General features: G+C 36.5%; 3 protein-coding genes across 3 annotated transcripts in view; 2 read left to right on the top strand and 1 right to left on the bottom strand.

Annotated features, from left to right (window-relative positions):
* The window catches only part of LOC144344613 (galactosylceramide sulfotransferase-like), a 32791-nt gene extending 32074 nt beyond the window's left edge, over nt 1–717 (bottom strand). The window contains exon 1 of the mRNA XM_078006479.2: nt 439–717. Coding sequence (XP_077862605.2) covers nt 439–587 — 149 coding nt within the window. The 5' untranslated portion in view covers nt 588–717. The remainder of the gene's footprint in view (nt 1–438) is intronic.
* A 4754-nt stretch (nt 718–5471) lies between these two features.
* Nucleotides 5472–18726, top strand: LOC100374149 (failed axon connections homolog). The gene is made up of 6 exons (XM_002742341.4): nt 5472–5612; nt 11186–11303; nt 11437–11633; nt 14554–14762; nt 14850–14966; nt 16543–18726. Exons 1-6 carry the CDS (start codon nt 5599–5601, stop codon nt 17190–17192), a joined length of 1305 nt encoding a protein of 434 aa, XP_002742387.2. The 5' UTR covers nt 5472–5598; the 3' UTR covers nt 17193–18726.
* A 3787-nt stretch (nt 18727–22513) lies between these two features.
* Nucleotides 22514–25203, top strand: LOC146738001 (uncharacterized). The gene is made up of 3 exons (XM_085504464.1): nt 22514–22726; nt 22814–22930; nt 24507–25203. The coding sequence occupies exons 1-3, from the start codon at nt 22564–22566 to the stop codon at nt 25154–25156; spliced, it is 930 nt and encodes a 309-aa protein (XP_085360590.1). The 5' UTR covers nt 22514–22563; the 3' UTR covers nt 25157–25203.
* Nucleotides 25204–25887: the final 684 nt, after the last annotated feature.

The raw sequence follows: 25887 nt of genomic DNA, 5'->3' as shown, positions 1-25887 counted from the left end.
CTACTTTTCATTATATCTACGCATAAGGTAAAATCCCAAATTTACGTAAAATGCACCTAAATATCAATGTGTTATTCAACACTAACGGTTTGGAATACGCCCATGTTACGACCACAGTCAGCTAGCGCACTCGTGATAATAAAATAAATGCGATTAATCCACAGATACTTAATACGACTTGAAACTAAAGAAAGGGACACTTTCATGTCATATTCAAGATGGCTGCCCCCATATAGTAAACATTGGAATTTACATTCATTTCATTATCACTAGTACGCCAGTTGACTGTAGTTACGACCAAGATGAAAAATGAATGAACAACTCAATTACGTATTACGAAGCATTAGGCTGGTTTAAAAACACTGACATGAGGGCTCGCCATAAGTTAGATACGGTGCTATACTCAAATGTATGACTTAAATATGATGTTGAACTTACCGAAAATAAGACACGTCACCATATGAAGACTGCATGAACACCGCACTTTTGATTACGATCAGAGAGAAGATGACAAGCACAGAAGTACACATCACATTCTTTCTACTGCACTCCATGCGTACGCTGCTGAACCAAGACGAATGATTCATACCGAAATGTTGACAGTTTGCATGTAGTAATGAGAGCTACACACAGTCGTGCATTGTTTTGTGCATTGGCTCACGTCTAAGGCTTGGAAACGTGATCGCTAGGTCCACGGCGACTCTGTCTAGACAGCTGTGTTTTTTCTTTATGATAATAAATGGTGCGCCTACTCATTATTAAACTAGACGACTAACTGCATAACCACGCGATGTACTCTTCCGCGATAAATAATTTAAACCAATTGTGAGTCAAAAAGATGTTGAAGCAGTCAACATCCTATACATCCATTAGGTTCGTTAGACAAGTCAGTATAGGAACATTCAGTGCCCTCACGAATGCCATCAAATAATCGAACAGAACAACACAAGGTCAAGGTCAATTCTGGGTTTTGTCAGAACTGCCTTCAGTGTCCAAGTTTGTGGAAGATCTATTTTTGAATTTAATCTGATCACAGTTATTTAGTGGGGACGTGTTTCGTGTTAATAAATTAATATAGTACTAAAAGATAGTGATACGCATATTTATCCAAAATTATTTTATATTTATTTGCTTGAACACGTCGTCTTGATTGGTCGAGAGCGTGTTTTTGATTATGTAAGACATGGTTAAATAAAAATACGACATACCACGGGATTTCGTGTTTAAACGTAGGCCTCAAACGTGAATAACACACAGTAGGGTTAAATCTTTTTGTCAAATGAAATCAGCGATAGTAATATTTTGTGTCACGGACATAAACAAATTGGGTATTTTGGTTTGAAAGAGAAGTGTGTGAAAAATAATTTTTCACAATCACGCATCGACTCAAAATAATAATAATAATAATACTATTAAACTATTGCCGTCGTAAGTCCGGAAGTGTTGTCGATTCCCAAAACGCTAATCGGCATCTGTTTTTTTTTAATTATGTCGATTGAGACGATTTACATATGATATAAACGCTGCTGCTAACAATGAACTACGAATTTGCGCCACCGCAAGTAGATCGTTTTGGGTGCAGTATCACTATTGAAAATGGTTTCAGTGCTTTATAGTTATTTATAATTCTCAGATTTATCTTTAAAGTGAGGTTGGTATAATAAAATAGAAATAATCACACCGCAGACAGGGGCGAGTATAACACTGATTCGCAAATATCAACTTGTAGAATGTCAGCTTGATATATTGTTGTGAAAACGCTAACAATTACAATTAAATTAACTTTACAGTTTGAAATTAGCAATTAGCATTGAGTTCAGAGCATAGAATTTCTTGTAGTTTTGCAGTAATACGCGAATAAGTGTCTTCGTATAATGATATAATCGATTCTTTTGTTGTGGCGACAGTTTATACACATCAGGGAATTCTAGTGTTTCACTTATTTATTGTGGATGGATAGTTTGCGGTAGACCGTAAGTACCATACTCTTCTATATCCATAATCACCTGCTATGTCCTCAAAATTCAAAGTAAAAATCAAAATAACACGATTCCAGCCATGACGCTTTGTACAACGTCGTATAATTAGGTTAAAATAGAATATATACATTCTAAGACTTTTAAAACTTGTTGTACTACTTTTTGTCTCGTCCCCATTGTTCTATGTTTCTTACTTTCGTTAGCGGACAGTTTCAACCTAATTAATTATGCATTCTTGTTAACGGTACTGTTTTATCAATAGATTAACAAGCCGGGACTGTTAATAATGAATGGGTAAATATTCATGAGCACAACAGGAGTGAAAAGCTGATTAACATAACAGGTGGCCACTGAATGAAAACAAAGAACAAGGTGGAATTTTCATTTAATTATTTAAATACGCAATGACGATTATACGATACATTTTAAAAACGTATTTCAAGTTTCATATTTCCTTTTACGAAATTCATGGACACTTGGGGAAGAATCTGTTATGACAGTGGTATTAGATTTGTCCTCGTCTGTTGGGGTGGTGGATATGTCATGCGTTTTCGCTTCTTTCGCAGTTTTCGGTTTGGGTGGCTGCAATGCGTCTGGCACCGCTTTCGTCTGCTCGTCGCTCGTCCGCTTGTAGCTTCTAATTGCTAGACTGGAGTGACCCGTTCTTTCTGCTATTAGCTGCTCGTCGAAATTTTGCCGGAACAGCGTGGTTGCCGGTGTAACCTGTTTAATTAAAATAAAATACAATGTATCAATATGAAAGTACAATAGCTTGTAACAGTCCACCTCATAGCAATGTAAAATATCAATATATTGTTATAGTACTTTCAATCGTTCAGCTTTTTTAAAACGCGCCAAAGCAGTTTGCATTAAGTCTTTATCGCGTGAAATGAATCCGACATATCGTGCCAGTGAAGCGCAGCGCAGCGCCGAGGACTTTTTCCAGACCGAGGCTCCAAAAGGAGCCGCTATTTCCCGTTAATCTACGAGGAGGGGTAGTATAACTATCAGAAAATACGGATTGTCAAAAGATCAGAGTTTCCAATCACGTTGCGTGGTGATTCTCCTGTAAATCAAATCATTCGCAAAATGTTCTAGATGCGATCTCGGTACTCGAATACATCGAATACTAATGATAGAAAATCAGTCGGTCTCAAGTACAACATCAATGGTAATAAGATAATTGCTGAAATAAACGACGCAAGTTCAAATATTGACTCAAAGCCGATTGATTGAAGAAACCCAAACAAATGCTGCACGGAAAGTTTTGCATTCAGACACGTGTATTAGTGTTTCGTTGTATCAAATAGAAATCCAATCTCGCATCGAAAATAATGCAGGGGATAGCAATTGAAAAACGTGCATTCACGTATCGGGTCATTGAACACGTCCATTTACTGCCATACGTCTGTAGTTGCGTTTATCCCAAAGATAAATTTAAACGTTATTGTACGACTCTATGCATGCACATAAAAATACCAGTGATCATCGAGTGATTGTAAACAGACAATTCGCACTGAATTAACATAGATCAAATATTGCACGCGTTTTTTGTTACAGAGAACAAACTTAAAATAATTATAAACCACGATGACAGATTAACAAATGACTCAAGTTATTACTGTACTAATAATACAGCGTACTATGTGTATAAAAACATTTAGTGAAAGTTTATTTAAATTTCAATAAATTGGATCCTGAAGAGTTCCCCAGTACCGTATCACAGTCCCACTACCATGTCTCCGTTGTGCGGCAATGTTCTATGGTGACGTCACCAGGAGAATACTTGTATGCAAATGAAAGCTAACGAAGAGCCTCGCCGGTAGTAACACCAACTTTGAAAGGTTTTTTATTATTAAACTCAGATATATAAACTATGATATTATTCACGTGAAATACAAATATGTGATTTGGACATCAGGGCAGCAAGCGTTTAAGACGCATAGTTGAGTTCATAACCATGTTTGATTTCACTTAATTATAGAAAAAAAAATATACATTTGCTTTTTATAATTATACCACTCTCAGTCATGTGATAGTCACTATTATTCTCTTAGTTCAGGCCTTTCACTTTTATTTTTGTAATTTATCGCTTTGCCCAACCACGCTTTCTTCTCCCGTAACCAGAACAGTTTCAGGTTACTGACATGCACATGTGAACAATTTGAATTTCTTTGTTACACATACAATTACATACAGTGCAGATACCGGTGTTAGTGAAAGTTTATTTAAATTTCAATAAATTGGATCCTGAAGAGTTCCCCAGAACCGCATCACAGTCCCACTACCATGTCTCCGTTGTGCGGCAATGTTCCATGGTGAAAGGCCTGTACCAGTGACATTGAGTACTATCATGTTCAATTTTGTATACCAATCTTTTATGTGCATTTTACAATTATATGGAAGTATTATTATAGCTGTCCCATGCCTGACGCTGCTATATGTAACGTTAAAATTTGTATTTGGTATAAAGCTAAGGTGTAAATGTGGTCATACATTTTAGGGCTCGGTGGCACAGCCCACTGATCTATAAATCGAGTGCATTCCCACATAACAAAGTATATTGTGCTGACAATTTGATAAAAAGGTCTCTCCAGATAAATCTGACATTGTTTAGGAAGAGTTGCATCATGACAACGGGCTAATATCGGCATCCACCAGTCCGCAATTAGTTATTTTGCTATAGTGACATTAACTGAGACTGAATTCGCTTTGTATCTTTTGTATGTATAACAAATCTGATAGCTGCGGGAACCCGACTTTCAACAGCGCCACCCATGTTGAAACCGGGCGTAGATGTATGCTTAATCGCCTGGTACGCTGGCTTATTAAGTCAAACCACGACATGTTATGACTCCATATCCCAAAATTTCCCGTACACGAAGGAATGTAGTCAGACTTAAAATCTGGCACATAAACCATCTACAAAAACATCTACACATTTAGGGAGACTAATTCATTGTAACATCCCTAACTCGTCGTTATTACAGGAACATGAAGATACATTCATTGACATCAATGCTTGTCGCGTATTGACAAACAAACAAACAAACAAACAAACATATTTCCTCACTGTATTTATCTAGTATATTACTTCTCCTTAGCATTATATAGTGGTGCAATGATCATAACGTGATTTGCCACTTTTTTATGAAAATTTTGAAATGCATATTAAATGTGGTTACCCCAACGTTTCCTATCCTAATTTTGCTTCCCAACCTCCATTCTATAATAATACTACATAGTTCAGTATTTCCACTCCTATATTAAATTTTAGCCCAAACGTAATTCTACCTTACTATGCACACTATGAAATTTAAGAATAGGAATAGCATTCACATATCTGTGAGTACCACTCACGCGCTCAGTCTATCTGGGGTTGCCTCATTAATATTCATGAGATGTTTACGTAAATGACCGTTGTTAGACGTGTCGAGGTAGATTTCTTTTACCCCGTGACGTAGCAGCAGTGATGTGACGTAGTCACAGCGCCTCGATTCAAGCACACAACAACAGAGGGGTGTGACCCATCGTAGTGAATATTTTTGTTTTTATAAACAATAAACGGCTGCACTGAAATTGAATGTTTGCTGATATCTGACTTGAAGATTTAAACACAATGCCGCGAAGCAGGTAAGTTTCAGTTAGATTAATTGAGATAATGTTCGTGTAGATTCGCAGACATATATGTTCCTCCATAGTGAGAATGGCCAGCTGTGAACAATGAATTCGTTGTTCACTTGTTTTGCACTATAATCCACTCTGTGTTACTAACTATTTTATATATTTACTGTAAGCTTGTCAAGACGTCGTACGATCGCGAATGTTTCATAATTGGAAAACATCGGGACACGTAATTAAGTAGTATAGCTATAATTGTATTTCCTAGAAAAACTCCGCTTTGAGGGTTTCTTTTTCGCACAGCTGACTTATCTGAGGGTTAATCATTGAAGCGTGATTGGTACCACTCGATGCTGCCGCTATGTACGGTTACTAGGAGGCACGTATACCTCTCAACACCTGTGTACATTACAGGTGTGTATGCAGTATATAGGTATACAGGTGTCTATAGCGCGGAGTTCAACGGAATATTTACAGAAATAGTCACTCATTTATTTGCCTTTCCATCCACAGTGTACGGTAATATGCGCATCAGACTTAATTTCACTGTTCTATGTAAGTAAATGGGGTGGTAGTGGTTTTAACCATCGCGTATCTCTATTCAAATAATTAATATCACGATGTTGTTGCTTCATTGTTCGATAATATGTCCCCGAGTATATATTTAGATACAACGATCGATTTACAGTCAATTCTGTTATTTTTTAACTAATTGCCGTTTATCTAGACTTGACCGCTTGTTGAGCAAATCGCACCTGCCAATACGATCAAGCGAGAAATGTATATCGGATTACAGACATTACACATTAAAAACTTTAGTCGTGCGTACTCAACACCGTTTCGCCATCATCTTTTCACGCTCTGTTCTAAATTTATCACCTCCATGAAATAACTTTGAATATCTAATAAAGAACTACGGGTTAACCTAATAGTTCTAGCATTGACACCCATAATCTAATTTATGTTTCATCAAGTAGTTTGAGGGAAGAAGGGCGGTGGAAGAGGAGGGTATCTGCAATGTCATATATTTATTTTGGTATACGTGTTTAAATATAATCGCACAACCCGCAACATAACATGAGTATGCATGAAGTCTTCCGTGCGAAACGATAGTTGGCGGGGGCGCTGTTGTTTACTGTGTTGCTATTTTGACTGGTCGTAAGCTTTAAAAAAAGAAAACAGGACAATGTACGGGTATATATATATATATGTGTGTGTGACCTGAATAATTTATTGGTACCCAGGGTCCAGTTGGAATATGGCATCCAGGGTCCCGTTATAATTTGGTATATAATTAATTTTTCAACATAATTGTGACTAGTAGGATTACGATTAAAAGTCATTCCAAATTAAATACTAACATTTACGTTGCATGTCTCGACTTTCTGAAATATTCATCAGATCTGACACACTTTCAAAATAATTAATCCATCTGTATATTTTCCTTTATTTTATATTAATGACGATCATTATCTAAGTATATCCATCAAGCAATTTTAATTTCAAAGTACACCCTTGAATCAAACTAACATTGTGTCCATACATCATTTGTAACTGGTTATGTGGTACGGTTATGTAGATATGAACATTATTGTGTTGATATGAACATTATTGTGTTGATATGAACATTATTGTGTTGATATGAACATTATTGTGTTGATATGAACATTATTGTGTTGATATGAACATTATTGTGTTGATATTAACATTATTGTGTTGATATGAACATTATTGTGTTGATATGAACATTATTCTTTTGATATGAACATGTATTGTTTTAATGTAAACATTATTGTGTTGATATGAACATTATTCTTTTGATATGAACAGTATTGTGTTGATATGAACATTATGGTGTTGATATGAACATTATTGTTTTGATATGAACATTATTGTTTTGATATGAACATTGTTGTGTTGAAATGAACATTGTTGTTTTGATATGAACATTATTGTGTTGATATGAACAGTATTGTGTTGGTATGAACATTATTGTGTTGATATGAACATTATTGTGTTGATATGAACATTGTTGTGTTGAAATGAACATTATTCTTTTGATATGAACATTATTGTGTTGATATGAACATTATTGTTTTGATATGAACATTGTTGTGTTGAAATGAACATTATTGTTTTGATATGAACATCATTGTGTTGATATGAACATTATTGTTTTGATATGAACATTATGGTGTTGATATGAACATTATTGTTTTGATATGAACATTATTGTTTTGATATGAACATTGTTGTGTTGAAATGAACATTATTGTTTTGATATGAACATTATTGTGTTGATATGAACATTATTGTGTTGATATTAACATTATTGTGTTGATGTGAACATTATTCTTTTGATATGAACATTATTCTTTTGATATGAACATTATTGTGTTGATATGAACATTATTGTGTTGATGTGAACATTATTGTTTTGATATGAACATTATTGTTTTGATATGAACATTATTGTGTTGATATGAACATTATTCTTTTGATATGAACAGTATTGTTTTAATGTAAACATTATTGTGTTGATATGTACATTATTCTTTTGATATGAACAGTATTGTGTTGATATGAACATTATTGTGTTGATATGACCATTATTGTGTTGATATGAACATTATTGTGTTGATATGAACATTATTGTGTTGATATGAACAGTATTGTGTTGGTATGAACATTATTCTGTTGATATGAACATTATTGTGTTGATATGAACATTATTGTGTTGATATGAACATTGTTGTGTTGAAATGAACATTATTCTTTTGATATGAACATTATTGTGTTGATATGAACAATATTGTGTTGATATGAACATTATTGTGTTGATATGAACATTATTGTTTTGATATGTACATTGTTGTGTTGAAATGAACATTATTGTTTTGATATGAACATTATTGTGTTGATATGAACATTATTGTTTTGATATGAACATTATGGTGTTGATATGAACATTATTGTTTTGATATGAACATTATTGTTTTGATATGAACATTGTTGTGTTGAAATGAACATTATTGTGTTGATATGAACATTATTGTGTTGATATGAACATTATTGTGTTGATATGAACATTATTGTGTTGATGTGAACATTATTGTTTTGATATGAACATTATTGTTTTGATATGAACATTATTGTGTTGATATGAACATTATTGTTTTGATATGAACATTATTGTGTTGATATGAACATTATTGTTTTGATATGAACATTATTGTGTTGATATGAACATTATTGTGTTGATATGAACATTATTGTTTTGATATAAACATTATTGTGTTGATATGAACATTATTCTTTTGATATGAACATTATTCTTTTGATATGAACATTATTCTTTTGATATAAACATTATTGTGTTGATATGAACATTATTCTTTTGATATGAAGATTATTGTTTTAATGTGAACATTATTGTGTTGGTATGAACATTATTCTTTTGATACGAACAGTATTGTGTTGATATGAACAGTAATGTTTTAATGTGAACATTATTGTGTTGATATGAACATTATTGTGTTGATATAAACATTATTGTGTTGATATGAACATTATTGTTTTGATATAAACATTATTGTGTTGATATGAACATTATTCTTTTGATATGAACAGTATTGTTTTAATGTGAACATTATTGTGTTGGTATGAGTATTATTCTTTTAATATGAACAGTATTGTGTTGATATGAACAGTAATGTTTTAATGTGAACATTATTGTGTTGATATGAACATTATTCTTTTGATATGAACAATATTGTATTGATATGAACATTACTATTTTAATATGAACATTATTGTGTTGATATGAACATTTTTGTGTTGATATGAACATTATTGTTTTGATATGAACATCATTGTGTTGTGAACATAAGTTTTGTTTTTGAAAATGCGCGTGTTATGGATTACATGCAAGAAAGTACGATTGGGGAATATTTGGCGTGAAACTCGTAATCGTTTTAGTGACATCTGCTTTTTCGATTTTATAACTTGAATGCACAGTATATCAGAATGATTGTATGAGTATGTTTTTCACATACGCAGATTTCTTAGTTGAACAATACATAACATCGTGAAATGTACATAATTTAAACAAATAAAGTGAAATTTCATTTCCATGTGTATATCTGAATTACAAAGTATATCTCTAATTAATATGATAATTTATTTTAAGGTAGGTTTGACTTTCAACAAGATGATTCGTCCATTGCTCTTGGCCCATATTACCCAGTTTCAATAAATGAAGACAGGTACCAGCTAATATATGAGGGGCATTTATATTAAATATACACTGGCAAAGTGATTGAGTAGCCGATCAGCGATGACGTCACAGCTGGCCATATTTCCCCTCTTTAAACGTTAAAGCAACTAGTCCGAAGGTTTTAGTGTTGTTGTTGTGGCGGTAAAAGTGCTATTGTCAATAAAATCAGGCAAATCAGGTGTGGTCCTGGTTGCTGGGCGGTCAGTATCAATAATTGTTGGAAATTATTTGTTGATGAGAGATTTTAAATAAAATTAGCAGTGTATAAGTAGATAACACCATAAGGAATTAGGTAGTTGTTTCGGTTCACGCTCTTAAAACGCTTTTATAATCGAAGTGGAAGTGTCACCCTAATTATGGTCATGGGCGATGTGCAGGTGAATTTTACGATTTCGAGAACTGCCTCCACCTGTTTTCGTCTGGCGGTTATTCCACCTGATAATGACCGCTCAATGCAATAGTGTGACGTCACAAATGTGGGCTAATCACGTTTATATAATCAATTATTGGTATATTAGCATATATGCGTGTACGCTATTTGATACGACATTTTGTATGTGTGTAACAATTAAGAGCATTCAGATATTGTATATTGTAAGGGATATGGGATAATGTAATATGTGAACCACCGAAGATTTACTGATAGTAAAATATAATAATATTTCTTATGTCTGTATCATATTTGCCTTTCAACTGATATTACAGTTTTGGTGACTGGTTATTTTTGAATACATGTATATGAATATCCAGCGGAATTTAATACTCACAACTAAGAACATAGTTACGAGTATGTAGCAGACCACACACTCGAGGTTGATATGTATATTTATATACTCTTTTTTTAAGCTTATTTTACAACAACTTCGTCCAATATGTGACCATATGTTCTTTAACAGCTTCAAGAAAACCTGAGAATCCTTATACATTTTAATGATAACTGAGAATCAAATATCTAGTGAAGAAATCACCAAATCCAAATCAAAATAAAACTGTGGTACTAGAGAAACACACAGTATAACAGTCACAGATAACACAGTCTGATGTCGTTGAATGATTTGATAATTTAGGAAATGCATTTCACTGAATTAAGAAAACTGTATTAAACAATCATATTGATCGTTAATTATTAACTGATTAACTGGCCGACCATTCTAAAGAAAGTGTCATCCCTGGTACGATCCCTGATCATCGTCCTATCTTTCCAAGCGTAATACATCGGCCATCTTTAATAACAAGCACAATTTATAGGAACTTTTTTTCTTGATCATTACTAAAATAATGGGATTGTTTACTCTGTTTTTATTCATAGTTATCCGCCGAATACTGCCATCTTATTCCAAATGGGGAGAGCGAAACATACGCCAAGTCTATCCCCATTTGCAATCAAACTGGAAACGTATTTGCGCATGGCAGAAATCCCCTATAAGGTATTTTGTTTACAATTACTTAGTTAGTGAGTGTATGGCACACTAATTTAGGTACGAATATCGGAACCGAATTTCAAATACAATCCAACTAAATAAAAACACGCAATCTATATCATGTATTCTTTCAAAACAGAGCGTTCATACACGCAAGAAATCATCCAAAGGAGAAACGCCTTGGATTACGTACAACGAGGAAACCATTCCGTCACAGGCACAATGTATTGACATTCTGAATAAGAAATGTGATAAGAATCTCAACAAAGAATTGTCAGATTGGCAAAGAAGCATGGCGAAAGCATTCCAAAGACTGACAGAAGAAAGTCTTTATTGGTAAGAAATCGAAATACTTACAGTCTTATGATCGTTTGCAGCAAATAACCCCAAGACCCATTTGATGACGCTCTGTATTATGTAACACATAACGAGAAAACACATAACGAGAATACAACTTCCCATTTAGTATTGGTTTGCAACAAAATTGCTTTTTTTTAACAATTAACCTTACACAGATATTTCGGGTTACACCAAAAACCATAGTATTTGTTGTCAGAATAATTATCAACGTTGTTTTAGAACATTTTGCTTGTCATATCCATTTTTATTTCATGAGCGGCCACACAGCGTATTACTAGTATGTGTACTCCCAATAGACGCGGATCCGAATCACAGTCAGTATAGCTTCAGGAATCGTGTTACCCGCAGGTATCAAAAATAAACACGATTACATCGAACTTGCTAAACTCATTAAAAGTAATACACAGTTTGCTGACAACGTCTTTCTAATCAGTTATGACATGGAAGGTACTAACGGTTAGTACCTTCCATGGTAATGAGAACGAAGAAGGCATCGCTGAACAAACCTGTCAACATACAAACTGCTCACTGATTGGTCTGAATGTTAGGGTGGGTAGCCAATTAGGCACAATCTTCCAATTGAATCTGTCCGATTGCAGCTCAGACAAACAGGATATGTACCAAGGATAATGCATCGATGCTTCATACCTGTTTGAAATGCTTAGTATGTGCATGGAGGTAAAAAGAGAAGGAGTCACAGCCAAAATAATCCTTCTAAACTTCTTTTGTTTTAGACAAGTTTAATCCTATAATTCCCTTTGTCTTATCGTCCTTTCACCCCAGGATCGTCGCCGACGCGTCATTTACTCTCAAGCGTTGCTGCGGACAGTATACATTCCAAGGTCTTGTTTTATGGTGTCGCAGTAAATGTCAAAGGACATAAAGCATGCGCAGATCTTTTATACGTAGAGGAAACGTGTTTGTGAGAACGGGAAAGTTGGAATTTTGAAAATCAGAGAATTTCTTGTTAAGTTTATGTAATTTTTCGTTTTTCAGCACATTTTCCGTTGTAGTTTTGAATCAGCAATATTGTAATGTTTCGAAACCTTGCTAGTACTGTACCGCGTTGTACCAGTGACTGAATTTTGAGGTTCGAAATGACGCTTTTTGAAGTTTATATCCCTTGTATGTCCTACTTCCTACGGCAGTTCGTCAACAAGAAATTCGCTGCATTTTTTTGTTTTCGAGTAATCGTTTCGTTCACAGCATATGGAAAACAATTTTTCGTCTGTAATATGCTCTTTGATTTCGTTTACGTCTTCTGAAATGAAGGACATAGCAGTTTCAGCATCGTAGTCAAACTCGTGCGCGTTATCGATCGTCGCCATATTTGTTTATAAGAATTTGACAGAATTGTCACGAAAATCACCGAGTGCCGCCGAAGGCGTCCGTAGTATGCTAATTCACGGTAATCCTCACTGCGCTAAGAGGAAACTGCCCTCCTTGATCCGTTCGGCAAATAAACTCCCTGATCTATGTACAAACAGCGGCGACCATCCTGGTACCTTTGATCTAAGCTTGGCTGTGACTCCTTCTCTTTTTACCTCCATGGTATGTGCGTATAAAAACGTCTGTGCAATGGAAGGTTGTTACCAGGGGCATTGCAACGTTGTTGTGACTATACAAAAAAAGTTGTAAATTACCCATAGGATGTGGGAATCGAAATTACAGGATAAAGGAGACGATCGATTAAGTCAAGGAAAGAGACGTTATTATACCATGGGTTTATAGTTCCATGATTATACCATGGAGCTAAAAAAAGAAGGAGAGAGGACCCTATTGTCTTTCCTGTGTACCACATTAGTTGGTTCTTGTTTGCTTAGCCAAAAGATAAACAATCTCTTCCCTGTTGTCTGTTTAATCCCTTCTAATTGGATTACGTGATTCGTGTATATTCGGAACGCATTCGGTATTCGCCGGCACACTGTGTGCAAAGGCCTCTGGGACGGAGAGCGCGATTAGAGTTGACTGCGCATGCGCACAGTAACAAACAGTACAGTAATCTTCCAACCTAGCGGCGAACCATCGACATATGAAATGCGATCTTTACCGATCACTGGACGGCGCTCGCAGAAAATGAAAATAGAGTCTAAAAGCCAACTTCACAACGATAATAAATCAAGTTGAACTGTTTTGCAAATGTTTGCGGAAAATTTGGTAATCAAGCCTCGAAAATCGTCAACTCACGGAGCACAAAAATGTTGTAAATTGACGCCAATTCTTGAATAATCGTCCGACTGTTGTGCTTCCGGTCTTCAAATACGCAGAATGACTTAATGCACCAATCACACGCCACTGCGCATACGCAGTGACCTTATTTGTTAACTGCGCATTCAATTTTATGAGAGGGGCGTACATCTCACTTGAAATACAGGACTACGGCACGTCTCACTGTGCAAACATACACCAACTATCGTGGATTTCCATAGAACGAAATTCAATGGGTTTAATTGGATAATCTGGGCGTGAAACAAAGGGAGTTTATTGGCTTATATTGCGTCCTCTCTCCTTCTTTTTTTAGCTCCATGATTATACGATATAGACTACACGAATACTATACAGCTACTCCCGAATAAAGCGTGTGTTGAAAGTATACATACAGTGTGGCCGGAAGTTTGGGCTTACGTAACTTGTCACTGAGTAGCCAATCTACTAACTCAATAATAATTAACTTAAGTACATAACGTATCTCTTTGTGGTTTCCTCAGTTCGATTGTGGTTCCGACATAGGAATCTTATTTGCACCCGCTTCAACCGTTCGGGAAAGTTAATAGGGATATTGCAGCATTGGAAGGGAAGTTGCAAGTTACCCACACAAATCTTGTTTACGCCCGCTGCAATTGACAACACCCAATGAAAACTGACTGATATATACAGTGTTCTTCATATCTCATAGGACGTTACTGTACGCACGTTGGATTGACAGAGACTACTGTGATTCAATGAGGGATAGTTTTCCGTCAGGTTTTATGATGGACATATATCTTTGGCGAGAAAAGGGTCAAGTGGAAAAGGCACTACAATACCAAGGGACGAGTAAACACACAAAGGATGAAATATACGATATTGCGCTGACGGATATCAAGGCTCTTTCTGAGTTCCTAGGTGAGTTCAATCAAGTAAATTACTTCACTATAAATATAACGAATAAGTAAACATAGAGACTCAAACTGGTTTAAATTTATTTTACAGGACCTAAACAATATTTTTTCGGTGATGAGGTGAGTGAGTTTGATGCTACTCTCTTTGGTTTCATGGCTACATTCGCATATGAGTTACCCGGTTCACCACAAGAAAGATTCATCAAAGGTATGTATTATGTTATTGTTTCAATGGAACACTGAAAAAGAAAGTTGAAAAAAAATGTAATTTAAAAACGAGATCAGACACTTATCTTGCATACACCTTCTTGTAAAAGAATTGGAAATCCCTGTTAGCAATCTAACTTGAGACATAGTCCTTACCTTGTTAGCGACCTAGACTGAGACATAGTCCTTACCTTGTTAGCGATCTAGACTGAGGCATAGTTCCTGTTAGCGATCTAGACTGAGGCATAGTCCCTGTTAGCGACCTAGACTGAGACATAGTCCCTGTTAGCGATCTAGACTGAGGCATAGTCCCTGTTAGCGATCTAGACTGAGGCATAGTCTCTGTTAGCGATCTAGACTGAGGCATAGTCCTTGTTAGCGATCTAGACTGAGGCATAGTTCCTGTTAGCGATGTAGACTGAGGCATAGTCCCTGTTAGCGATGTAGACTGAGGCATAGTCCCTGTTAGCGATCTAGACTGACGCATAGTCTCTGTTAGCGATGTAGACTGAGGCATAGTCCCTGTTAGCGATCTAGACTGAAGCATAGTCTCTGTTAGCGATCTAGACTGAGGCATATTCCCTGTTAGCGACCTAGACTGATACATAGTTCCTGTTAGCGATCTAGACTGAGGCATAATTCCTGTTAGCGATCTAGACTGAGGCATATTCCCTGTTAGCGATCCAGACTGAGGCATAGTCCCTGTTAGCGATCTAGACTGAGACATAGTCCTTGTTAGCGATCTAGACTGATACATAGTTCCTGTTAGCGATCTAGACTGGGGCATAGTCCCTGTTAGCGATCTAGACTGAGGCATAGTCCCTGTTAGCGATCCAGACTGAGGCATAGTCCCTGTTAGTGATGTAGACTGAGGCATACTAGTAGTTCCTGTTAGCGATCTAGACTGAGGCATATTCCCTGTTAGCGATCTAGATTGAGGCATAGTCCCTGTAAACGATCTAGACTGATGCATAGTTCCTGTTAGGGATCTAGACTGAGGCATAAATATGACACTAACGTGGAGCAAACAATATTAAGAAGTATACGCCCTCCTTAACCAGGACAGACAATACTATATATATTGCCGTACAAAAATGTCCCCTAATGTAGTAAGATATTATAAAAGCGGTAACTATTTGAAACAGAAAACAGAGAATTCACTGACAAATAAAGAAGACATTGGAACAATAATTTCATTTAAGCAGTTGAGAATTTGGGTTTGGTTTAGGTTAAACCAGCTTAGAGTAATATATTTAGTTAAACGTTGGTTTCGTTTACTAGCATACAATGGAGTAGTCAACACATTTCATGGGTAACATAAAAAACAGAAGATTATAGATTGGATGTTAAGCCCCCCCCACCCTTTGTCATCGAGGCCAGCTCCTTTTCCTTTCCACTGTGCAAACGCATCTGTGATTTTACGTGTGCTCGAATACCCAAACTGCTTGCGTTGTACAAAAACGAGTTCTTGGTTAGAAGTAGAAGTAACATTTCCAACCATTGTTCGTGTCCTCTTATCAACAAGTCCCGGGTATTTATCACTGATTACAATAAAACATTTATATCTTCACACATAGGTGAGTGCAAAAATCTGTTGGCCTTCTGTGAACGTATAAAGGAAAGATATTGGCCTGATTGGAAGAAATGCATCATGGGCAATAAAACAATCGATGATTACCCAGCAATACCAAAAACAGATCCAACAGTTTTCAATCCAACAGATGATGAATCAACAAGCACTAGCACTAGCAATAGTAAGAGTAGCAGTGGTCGTAGTAGCAAGAGCTCAAACGAAGACGCCAATGCGAAAGATCAAAATGACGCTGACGCCGTGGTAGCCGCACCAACTACCAATGCTACCGGAACTCAGTTGGACGCTACGGAAACAACACAGGAACCAGCGCAACAACCAACGCAGAAACCAGCGCAGAAACCAACGCAGGAACCAACACAGGAGGCAGCGCAGGAACCAACGCAAGAACCAGCACAGTCGGCGGAAAATGTTGTGGGAGAAGTGGCTTCCGCTGAGGTACTCGAGAAGAAGCTAGAAAACATGCAGGAAAAAATTGCCGTAGCTGTCGAGGAAAAAACCGAACAAATCAAAGAAAAGGTTGAAGAGGCAGTATCAACAGATACCAGTGATGAACCGAGGCCAACCGAAAACACAGAAGAACCTAAACCTGACGAGAGCACAGCAACAACCACGGAAGTAACAAAAACTGAATAAATATCATGAATTTAATTTTTTTTTTCAAACAAGTTAATTATACGAAATACCGTATTATATACATATATTGTATTTCGATTTACCGAATAAAATAGGCTAATCTAAATGTGAAATATTATTCCAATATATATATATATATTATATTATATAATACTAAAATATGTTTCATATATATATGCAACATATTTTAGTTATTTTTGTCTAATTTGTTGTAAACTATGGAATGCTATGCTATTCCATAAACCATCCTGTTCTAATTAGTATAAGTCGTTATTTGATATCAGTATTTTGAGAATATTTGGATATTGTACACATTCTGTAACTTCGTCTCCTAAGCCAGACGTCGATACAGAATGTACTTTTATTTAAGGAGTTCACCTCGCATGGGTTCTGCATAATGCGTTTCTACATGTATTTACGCTTTCATAGACAGAGGGTTACAGATATTTTTCTAAGTAGTCTATTTTATACTTCTTCCTTAAATTAAGGTTGACCTTCTTTGTTTCACCAAACCCTCCTTGTGTCGACGTTAGTTATAGCGCCCCCAGGTGCTGATGGGCTTAATCTTTTGATATAAATCACACTGCGCGGAATGTTGTTTCAATGGTGCTTATTTGTGTTATTTAGGTGTAGTGTTATTCATATTATGTTCAACAAAAAATAATATTCTACCATGTATAGTATAAAATACTATAAAAAGTATTTATTTTTAGTTATTTTTAAAGTCAAGATAATGACCCAGTTTAAATATTATATAATTATATCGCATTTGATAGCTTACATTTCTTGTATCGCGACTGAATACAATCATTATATATTCTGACGGTTTCCAGCGGTGCTCGAGCGAACTGTTACATTTTCAATGTATTTCCAAACATGTAAAAGCAAATGGATAGTCTCCAAGCAGGATTTCACATTGTTGAAAGCTTGAGCCTGTATTGGGTTTTTGAATTGCGCCCTCAACAAACGTGAATTGAAAATCTGTCGTTGGGGGATAATTCATTTGAAATAAAAAATCCGATCACGCGCAGGTACAAATTCGAATCCAGACCGGATGTGCCAGATATATTAAAGCGAGAGGGTCGTCACCTGCGCACGCGCGGGAATTGAGTCCCAGTCCAAGCGATGATAACAACAAACGCTAAAAACGCAAAAGCTCATGGGTAGACGCTCGTTTGTAAACTATGATGACACGCTATGCCCATCTGACGCATGCGCAGGTGACGACTCCCCTGCTTCAAATCATGACATATATCCGATGCTTCTGTTTTTATTTATTTACATACTTTTGCCAAATTGCATCTGGTTTGTGGGTGATGCATGTTTTGTTTTATATTAAGTAAAATTCATGATGTAAATAAGTAACATACACGTCTCTAACCATGTTTATTTCAAGTTGTAATATGTATGAAGTTAACTGTATAGTTGTTACAAATATATGTACTCCCGCATTTATACTATCGTGTTTCATCCTTGTACAGTTGTTATTATAGACGGTGTATAAAGTAAATAAACGAGCCGTAGCGTTGCATAATCTGATTCATGAATGATAAGCCTCAGAATCCGCCTGTTTACTGACTGACACCACGAATATGCCACCGCAATGATTTTGACTAAACCACACACAGGAAGTAATCAATGTATCCTTCCACACTAAATGAACATAATCCGTAATCAGGTGATGGCCTTTTATTTCTTTATAGCAAAGTATGAACAACGACGTGTTCGTGTTTTACACCTTACTGAATTAAACGAGAAATAGTTACCGTAATGAAACTTCTCAGTGAAGATGGCCAAAGTCACACCGCTAGCCGTGCAATTTCTGATTTAGAAAAGACCGACTTCAACATTCCTAATAACTTTCAGTTGTAGCCATTAAACTGTGACAGTTCATGCTGCCCTCACGCCATTTTATAAAAAATAACTGCTGTAGTTTTAACTGCTCTGGTCCGTGTTCTACGCCCACAAACTGTCATGTGATTTGTTTGTTTATATTGGTTTACAAATGACCGACGAAATCTCGTTGTGGGCGAGAGAGCCACCCCGAGACTTGTTTTTGGCCCAAAGATAGTGCGCCATTCTCTCGCGTCACCACGTCTACTTTCTCACTGATCTATCTAACCATGGAACATGCGAGTATCAAAATATCACGCGGTTTCTTCGTGAAAACATAGATCGACTTATGATATCTGAATACACCGTTGGTGGCGCTATGTACACAAATGTTGGAATTATCGTAAACACGTTTGTTCACGTTTTTTGTAATGTAATCCACCTGATTGCTGTGAACGTGTCATAATCATACCAAAAAAAAAAAAAAACACGAAAATTATAGTGATAGAATTGTGAATTCGACAAGTCGATGTGTACACGAAACAAGTTTTAATGCTTGAGTTAAGAGCCACTCGGAGCAAATAAATCCGTGCACCTTCAAGTGACCCATTAGTTCTATCCCCAACAGAGTGAAATGTTTAAACTCACCTGACGATTTGAATAATGATTAGTAGCTTTACAAGCTTCCTAAATGCAAATGAGCTGTCAAGCAGACATACGAGCTTGGTAATTTAAAAGATAGTGATTCTCTTGGATCTGTTTGTCAATCATCCTGTAATTTAATAGATAAATCCCACGAGAATTATTCTACTGTATTGAGATATTAGAATTTTCAATCATACATCGACATCCCTTCGTAATTACAGCGACGGGGATGTCTCTGGATCTCCACGAATGTATACCGATGACGTTTTTATCGGCATGCTATTTCATCAAATACGCTGTATAAAAGGATCAAATCGATTAAAAAGATAAGCGCTCACATCAGATATGTCCTAGATAACGTTCTTATGCAATTACATACCAATTAACTATGAAATAGATAAGGTACTCGAAGAGTTTCGTTTCAGAGCATTACCTAATATAGCAATACTGATAACGTTACTGGATGTAAAGGTCAGAAGTTGATCCAACGTTAATTTGATAATGGCTGGTAGTACTGGATAATAAAAATTGTATTGTCGTAATTGCCTTCGTCTAGTGTGCATTTCCGTTTACTATCTCATGATTTAGTTTTCAATTACTCAAATGTGAAGTAAGATGAAATGAATTTAGTGACCTCCATCAAATACATTATATGAGATACTATATATATGATTCACTTGTAATAGACTGATACCAAATATTATAATAGTAATTTTAGAATGTTTTTAGACTATATTACTACTATATATACGATATCAGGCAGTATTACTACTATATATACGATATTAGACTGTATTACTACAATAGATACGATATTAGACAGTATTACTACAATAGATACGATATTAGACAGTATTACTACTATATATACGATATTAGACAGTATTACTACTATATATACGATATTAGACAGTATTACTACAATAGATACTATATTAGACAGTATTAGTAATATATATACGATATTAGACAGCATTACTAATATATATACGATATTAGACAGTATTACTACTATATATACGATATTAGACAGTATTACTACTATATATACGATATTAGACAGTATTACTACAATAGATACTATATTAGACAGTATTAATACTATATATACGATATTAGACAGTATTACTACAATAGATACGATATTAGACAGTATTACTACTATATATACGATATTAGACAGTATTACTAATATATATACGATATTAGACAGTATTACTACAATAGATACTATATTAGACAGTATTACTACTATATATACGTTATCGATCGTCGCCATATTTGTTTATAAGAATTTGACAGAATTGTCACGAAAATCACCGAGTGCCGCCGAAGGCGTCCGTAGTATGCTAATTCACGGTAATCCTCACTGCGCTAAGAGGAAACTGCCCTCCTTGATCCGTTCGGCAAATAAACTCCCTGATCTATGTACAAACAGCGGCGACCATCCTGGTACCTTTGATCTAAGCTTGGCTGTGACTCCTTCTCTTTTTACCTCCATGGTATGTGCGTATAAAAACGTCTGTGCAATGGAAGGTTGTTACCAGGGGCATTGCAACGTTGTTGTGACTATACAAAAAAAGTTGTAAATTACCCATAGGATGTGGGAATCGAAATTACAGGATAAAGGAGACGATCGATTAAGTCAAGGAAAGAGACGTTATTATACCATGGGTTTATAGTTCCATGATTATACCATGGAGCTAAAAAAAGAAGGAGAGAGGACCCTATTGTCTTTCCTGTGTACCACATTAGTTGGTTCTTGTTTGCTTAGCCAAAAGATAAACAATCTCTTCCCTGTTGTCTGTTTAATCCCTTCTAATTGGATTACGTGATTCGTGTATATTCGGAACGCATTCGGTATTCGCCGGCACACTGTGTGCAAAGGCCTCTGGGACGGAGAGCGCGATTAGAGTTGACTGCGCATGCGCACAGTAACAAACAGTACAGTAATCTTCCAACCTAGCGGCGAACCATCGACATATGAAATGCGATCTTTACCGATCACTGGACGGCGCTCGCAGAAAATGAAAATAGAGTCTAAAAGCCAACTTCACAACGATAATAAATCAAGTTGAACTGTTTTGCAAATGTTTGCGGAAAATTTGGTAATCAAGCCTCGAAAATCGTCAACTCACGGAGCACAAAAATGTTGTAAATTGACGCCAATTCTTGAATAATCGTCCGACTGTTGTGCTTCCGGTCTTCAAATACGCAGAATGACTTAATGCACCAATCACACGCCACTGCGCATACGCAGTGACCTTATTTGTTAACTGCGCATTCAATTTTATGAGAGGGGCGTACATCTCACTTGAAATACAGGACTACGGCACGTCTCACTGTGCAAACATACACCAACTATCGTGGATTTCCATAGAACGAAATTCAATGGGTTTAATTGGATAATCTGGGCGTGAAACAAAGGGAGTTTATTGGCTTATATTGCGTCCTCTCTCCTTCTTTTTTTAGCTCCATGATTATACGATATAGACTACACGAATACTATACAGCTACTCCCGAATAAAGCGTGTGTTGAAAGTATACATACAGTGTGGCCGGAAGTTTGGGCTTACGTAACTTGTCACTGAGTAGCCAATCTACTAACTCAATAATAATTAACTTAAGTACATAACGTATCTCTTTGTGGTTTCCTCAGTTCGATTGTGGTTCCGACATAGGAATCTTATTTGCACCCGCTTCAACCGTTCGGGAAAGTTAATAGGGATATTGCAGCATTGGAAGGGAAGTTGCAAGTTACCCACACAAATCTTGTTTACGCCCGCTGCAATTGACAACACCCAATGAAAACTGACTGATATATACAGTGTTCTTCATATCTCATAGGACGTTACTGTACGCACGTTGGATTGACAGAGACTACTGTGATTCAATGAGGGATAGTTTTCCGTCAGGTTTTATGATGGACATATATCTTTGGCGAGAAAAGGGTCAAGTGGAAAAGGCACTACAATACCAAGGGACGAGTAAACACACAAAGGATGAAATATACGATATTGCGCTGACGGATATCAAGGCTCTTTCTGAGTTCCTAGGTGAGTTCAATCAAGTAAATTACTTCACTATAAATATAACGAATAAGTAAACATAGAGACTCAAACTGGTTTAAATTTATTTTACAGGACCTAAACAATATTTTTTCGGTGATGAGGTGAGTGAGTTTGATGCTACTCTCTTTGGTTTCATGGCTACATTCGCATATGAGTTACCCGGTTCACCACAAGAAAGATTCATCAAAGGTATGTATTATGTTATTGTTTCAATGGAACACTGAAAAAGAAAGTTGAAAAAAAATGTAATTTAAAAACGAGATCAGACACTTATCTTGCATACACCTTCTTGTAAAAGAATTGGAAATCCCTGTTAGCAATCTAACTTGAGACATAGTCCTTACCTTGTTAGCGACCTAGACTGAGACATAGTCCTTACCTTGTTAGCGATCTAGACTGAGGCATAGTTCCTGTTAGCGATCTAGACTGAGGCATAGTCCCTGTTAGCGACCTAGACTGAGACATAGTCCCTGTTAGCGATCTAGACTGAGGCATAGTCCCTGTTAGCGATCTAGACTGAGGCATAGTCTCTGTTAGCGATCTAGACTGAGGCATAGTCCTTGTTAGCGATCTAGACTGAGGCATAGTTCCTGTTAGCGATGTAGACTGAGGCATAGTCCCTGTTAGCGATGTAGACTGAGGCATAGTCCCTGTTAGCGATCTAGACTGACGCATAGTCTCTGTTAGCGATGTAGACTGAGGCATAGTCCCTGTTAGCGATCTAGACTGAAGCATAGTCTCTGTTAGCGATCTAGACTGAGGCATATTCCCTGTTAGCGACCTAGACTGATACATAGTTCCTGTTAGCGATCTAGACTGAGGCATAATTCCTGTTAGCGATCTAGACTGAGGCATATTCCCTGTTAGCGATCCAGACTGAGGCATAGTCCCTGTTAGCGATCTAGACTGAGACATAGTCCTTGTTAGCGATCTAGACTGATACATAGTTCCTGTTAGCGATCTAGACTGGGGCATAGTCCCTGTTAGCGATCTAGACTGAGGCATAGTCCCTGTTAGCGATCCAGACTGAGGCATAGTCCCTGTTAGTGATGTAGACTGAGGCATACTAGTAGTTCCTGTTAGCGATCTAGACTGAGGCATATTCCCTGTTAGCGATCTAGATTGAGGCATAGTCCCTGTAAACGATCTAGACTGATGCATAGTTCCTGTTAGGGATCTAGACTGAGGCATAAATATGACACTAACGTGGAGCAAACAATATTAAGAAGTATACGCCCTCCTTAACCAGGACAGACAATACTATATATATTGCCGTACAAAAATGTCCCCTAATGTAGTAAGATATTATAAAAGCGGTAACTATTTGAAACAGAAAACAGAGAATTCACTGACAAATAAAGAAGACATTGGAACAATAATTTCATTTAAGCAGTTGAGAATTTGGGTTTGGTTTAGGTTAAACCAGCTTAGAGTAATATATTTAGTTAAACGTTGGTTTCGTTTACTAGCATACAATGGAGTAGTCAACACATTTCATGGGTAACATAAAAAACAGAAGATTATAGATTGGATGTTAAGCCCCCCCCACCCTTTGTCATCGAGGCCAGCTCCTTTTCCTTTCCACTGTGCAAACGCATCTGTGATTTTACGTGTGCTCGAATACCCAAACTGCTTGCGTTGTACAAAAACGAGTTCTTGGTTAGAAGTAGAAGTAACATTTCCAACCATTGTTCGTGTCCTCTTATCAACAAGTCCCGGGTATTTATCACTGATTACAATAAAACATTTATATCTTCACACATAGGTGAGTGCAAAAATCTGTTGGCCTTCTGTGAACGTATAAAGGAAAGATATTGGCCTGATTGGAAGAAATGCATCATGGGCAATAAAACAATCGATGATTACCCAGCAATACCAAAAACAGATCCAACAGTTTTCAATCCAACAGATGATGAATCAACAAGCACTAGCACTAGCAATAGTAAGAGTAGCAGTGGTCGTAGTAGCAAGAGCTCAAACGAAGACGCCAATGCGAAAGATCAAAATGACGCTGACGCCGTGGTAGCCGCACCAACTACCAATGCTACCGGAACTCAGTTGGACGCTACGGAAACAACACAGGAACCAGCGCAACAACCAACGCAGAAACCAGCGCAGAAACCAACGCAGGAACCAACACAGGAGGCAGCGCAGGAACCAACGCAAGAACCAGCACAGTCGGCGGAAAATGTTGTGGGAGAAGTGGCTTCCGCTGAGGTACTCGAGAAGAAGCTAGAAAACATGCAGGAAAAAATTGCCGTAGCTGTCGAGGAAAAAACCGAACAAATCAAAGAAAAGGTTGAAGAGGCAGTATCAACAGATACCAGTGATGAACCGAGGCCAACCGAAAACACAGAAGAACCTAAACCTGACGAGAGCACAGCAACAACCACGGAAGTAACAAAAACTGAATAAATATCATGAATTTAATTTTTTTTTTCAAACAAGTTAATTATACGAAATACCGTATTATATACATATATTGTATTTCGATTTACCGAATAAAATAGGCTAATCTAAATGTGAAATATTATTCCAATATATATATATATATTATATTATATAATACTAAAATATGTTTCATATATATATGCAACATATTTTAGTTATTTTTGTCTAATTTGTTGTAAACTATGGAATGCTATGCTATTCCATAAACCATCCTGTTCTAATTAGTATAAGTCGTTATTTGATATCAGTATTTTGAGAATATTTGGATATTGTACACATTCTGTAACTTCGTCTCCTAAGCCAGACGTCGATACAGAATGTACTTTTATTTAAGGAGTTCACCTCGCATGGGTTCTGCATAATGCGTTTCTACATGTATTTACGCTTTCATAGACAGAGGGTTACAGATATTTTTCTAAGTAGTCTATTTTATACTTCTTCCTTAAATTAAGGTTGACCTTCTTTGTTTCACCAAACCCTCCTTGTGTCGACGTTAGTTATAGCGCCCCCAGGTGCTGATGGGCTTAATCTTTTGATATAAATCACACTGCGCGGAATGTTGTTTCAATGGTGCTTATTTGTGTTATTTAGGTGTAGTGTTATTCATATTATGTTCAACAAAAAATAATATTCTACCATGTATAGTATAAAATACTATAAAAAGTATTTATTTTTAGTTATTTTTAAAGTCAAGA

Source organism: Saccoglossus kowalevskii, chromosome 10, assembly GCF_978046115.1.
Source record: "Saccoglossus kowalevskii chromosome 10, keSacKowa6.1, whole genome shotgun sequence".
Taxonomy (NCBI): domain Eukaryota; kingdom Metazoa; phylum Hemichordata; class Enteropneusta; family Harrimaniidae; genus Saccoglossus; species Saccoglossus kowalevskii.
The sequence above is the reverse complement of the archived record's forward strand: the minus strand, read 5'-3'. Positions and strand labels throughout refer to the sequence as shown.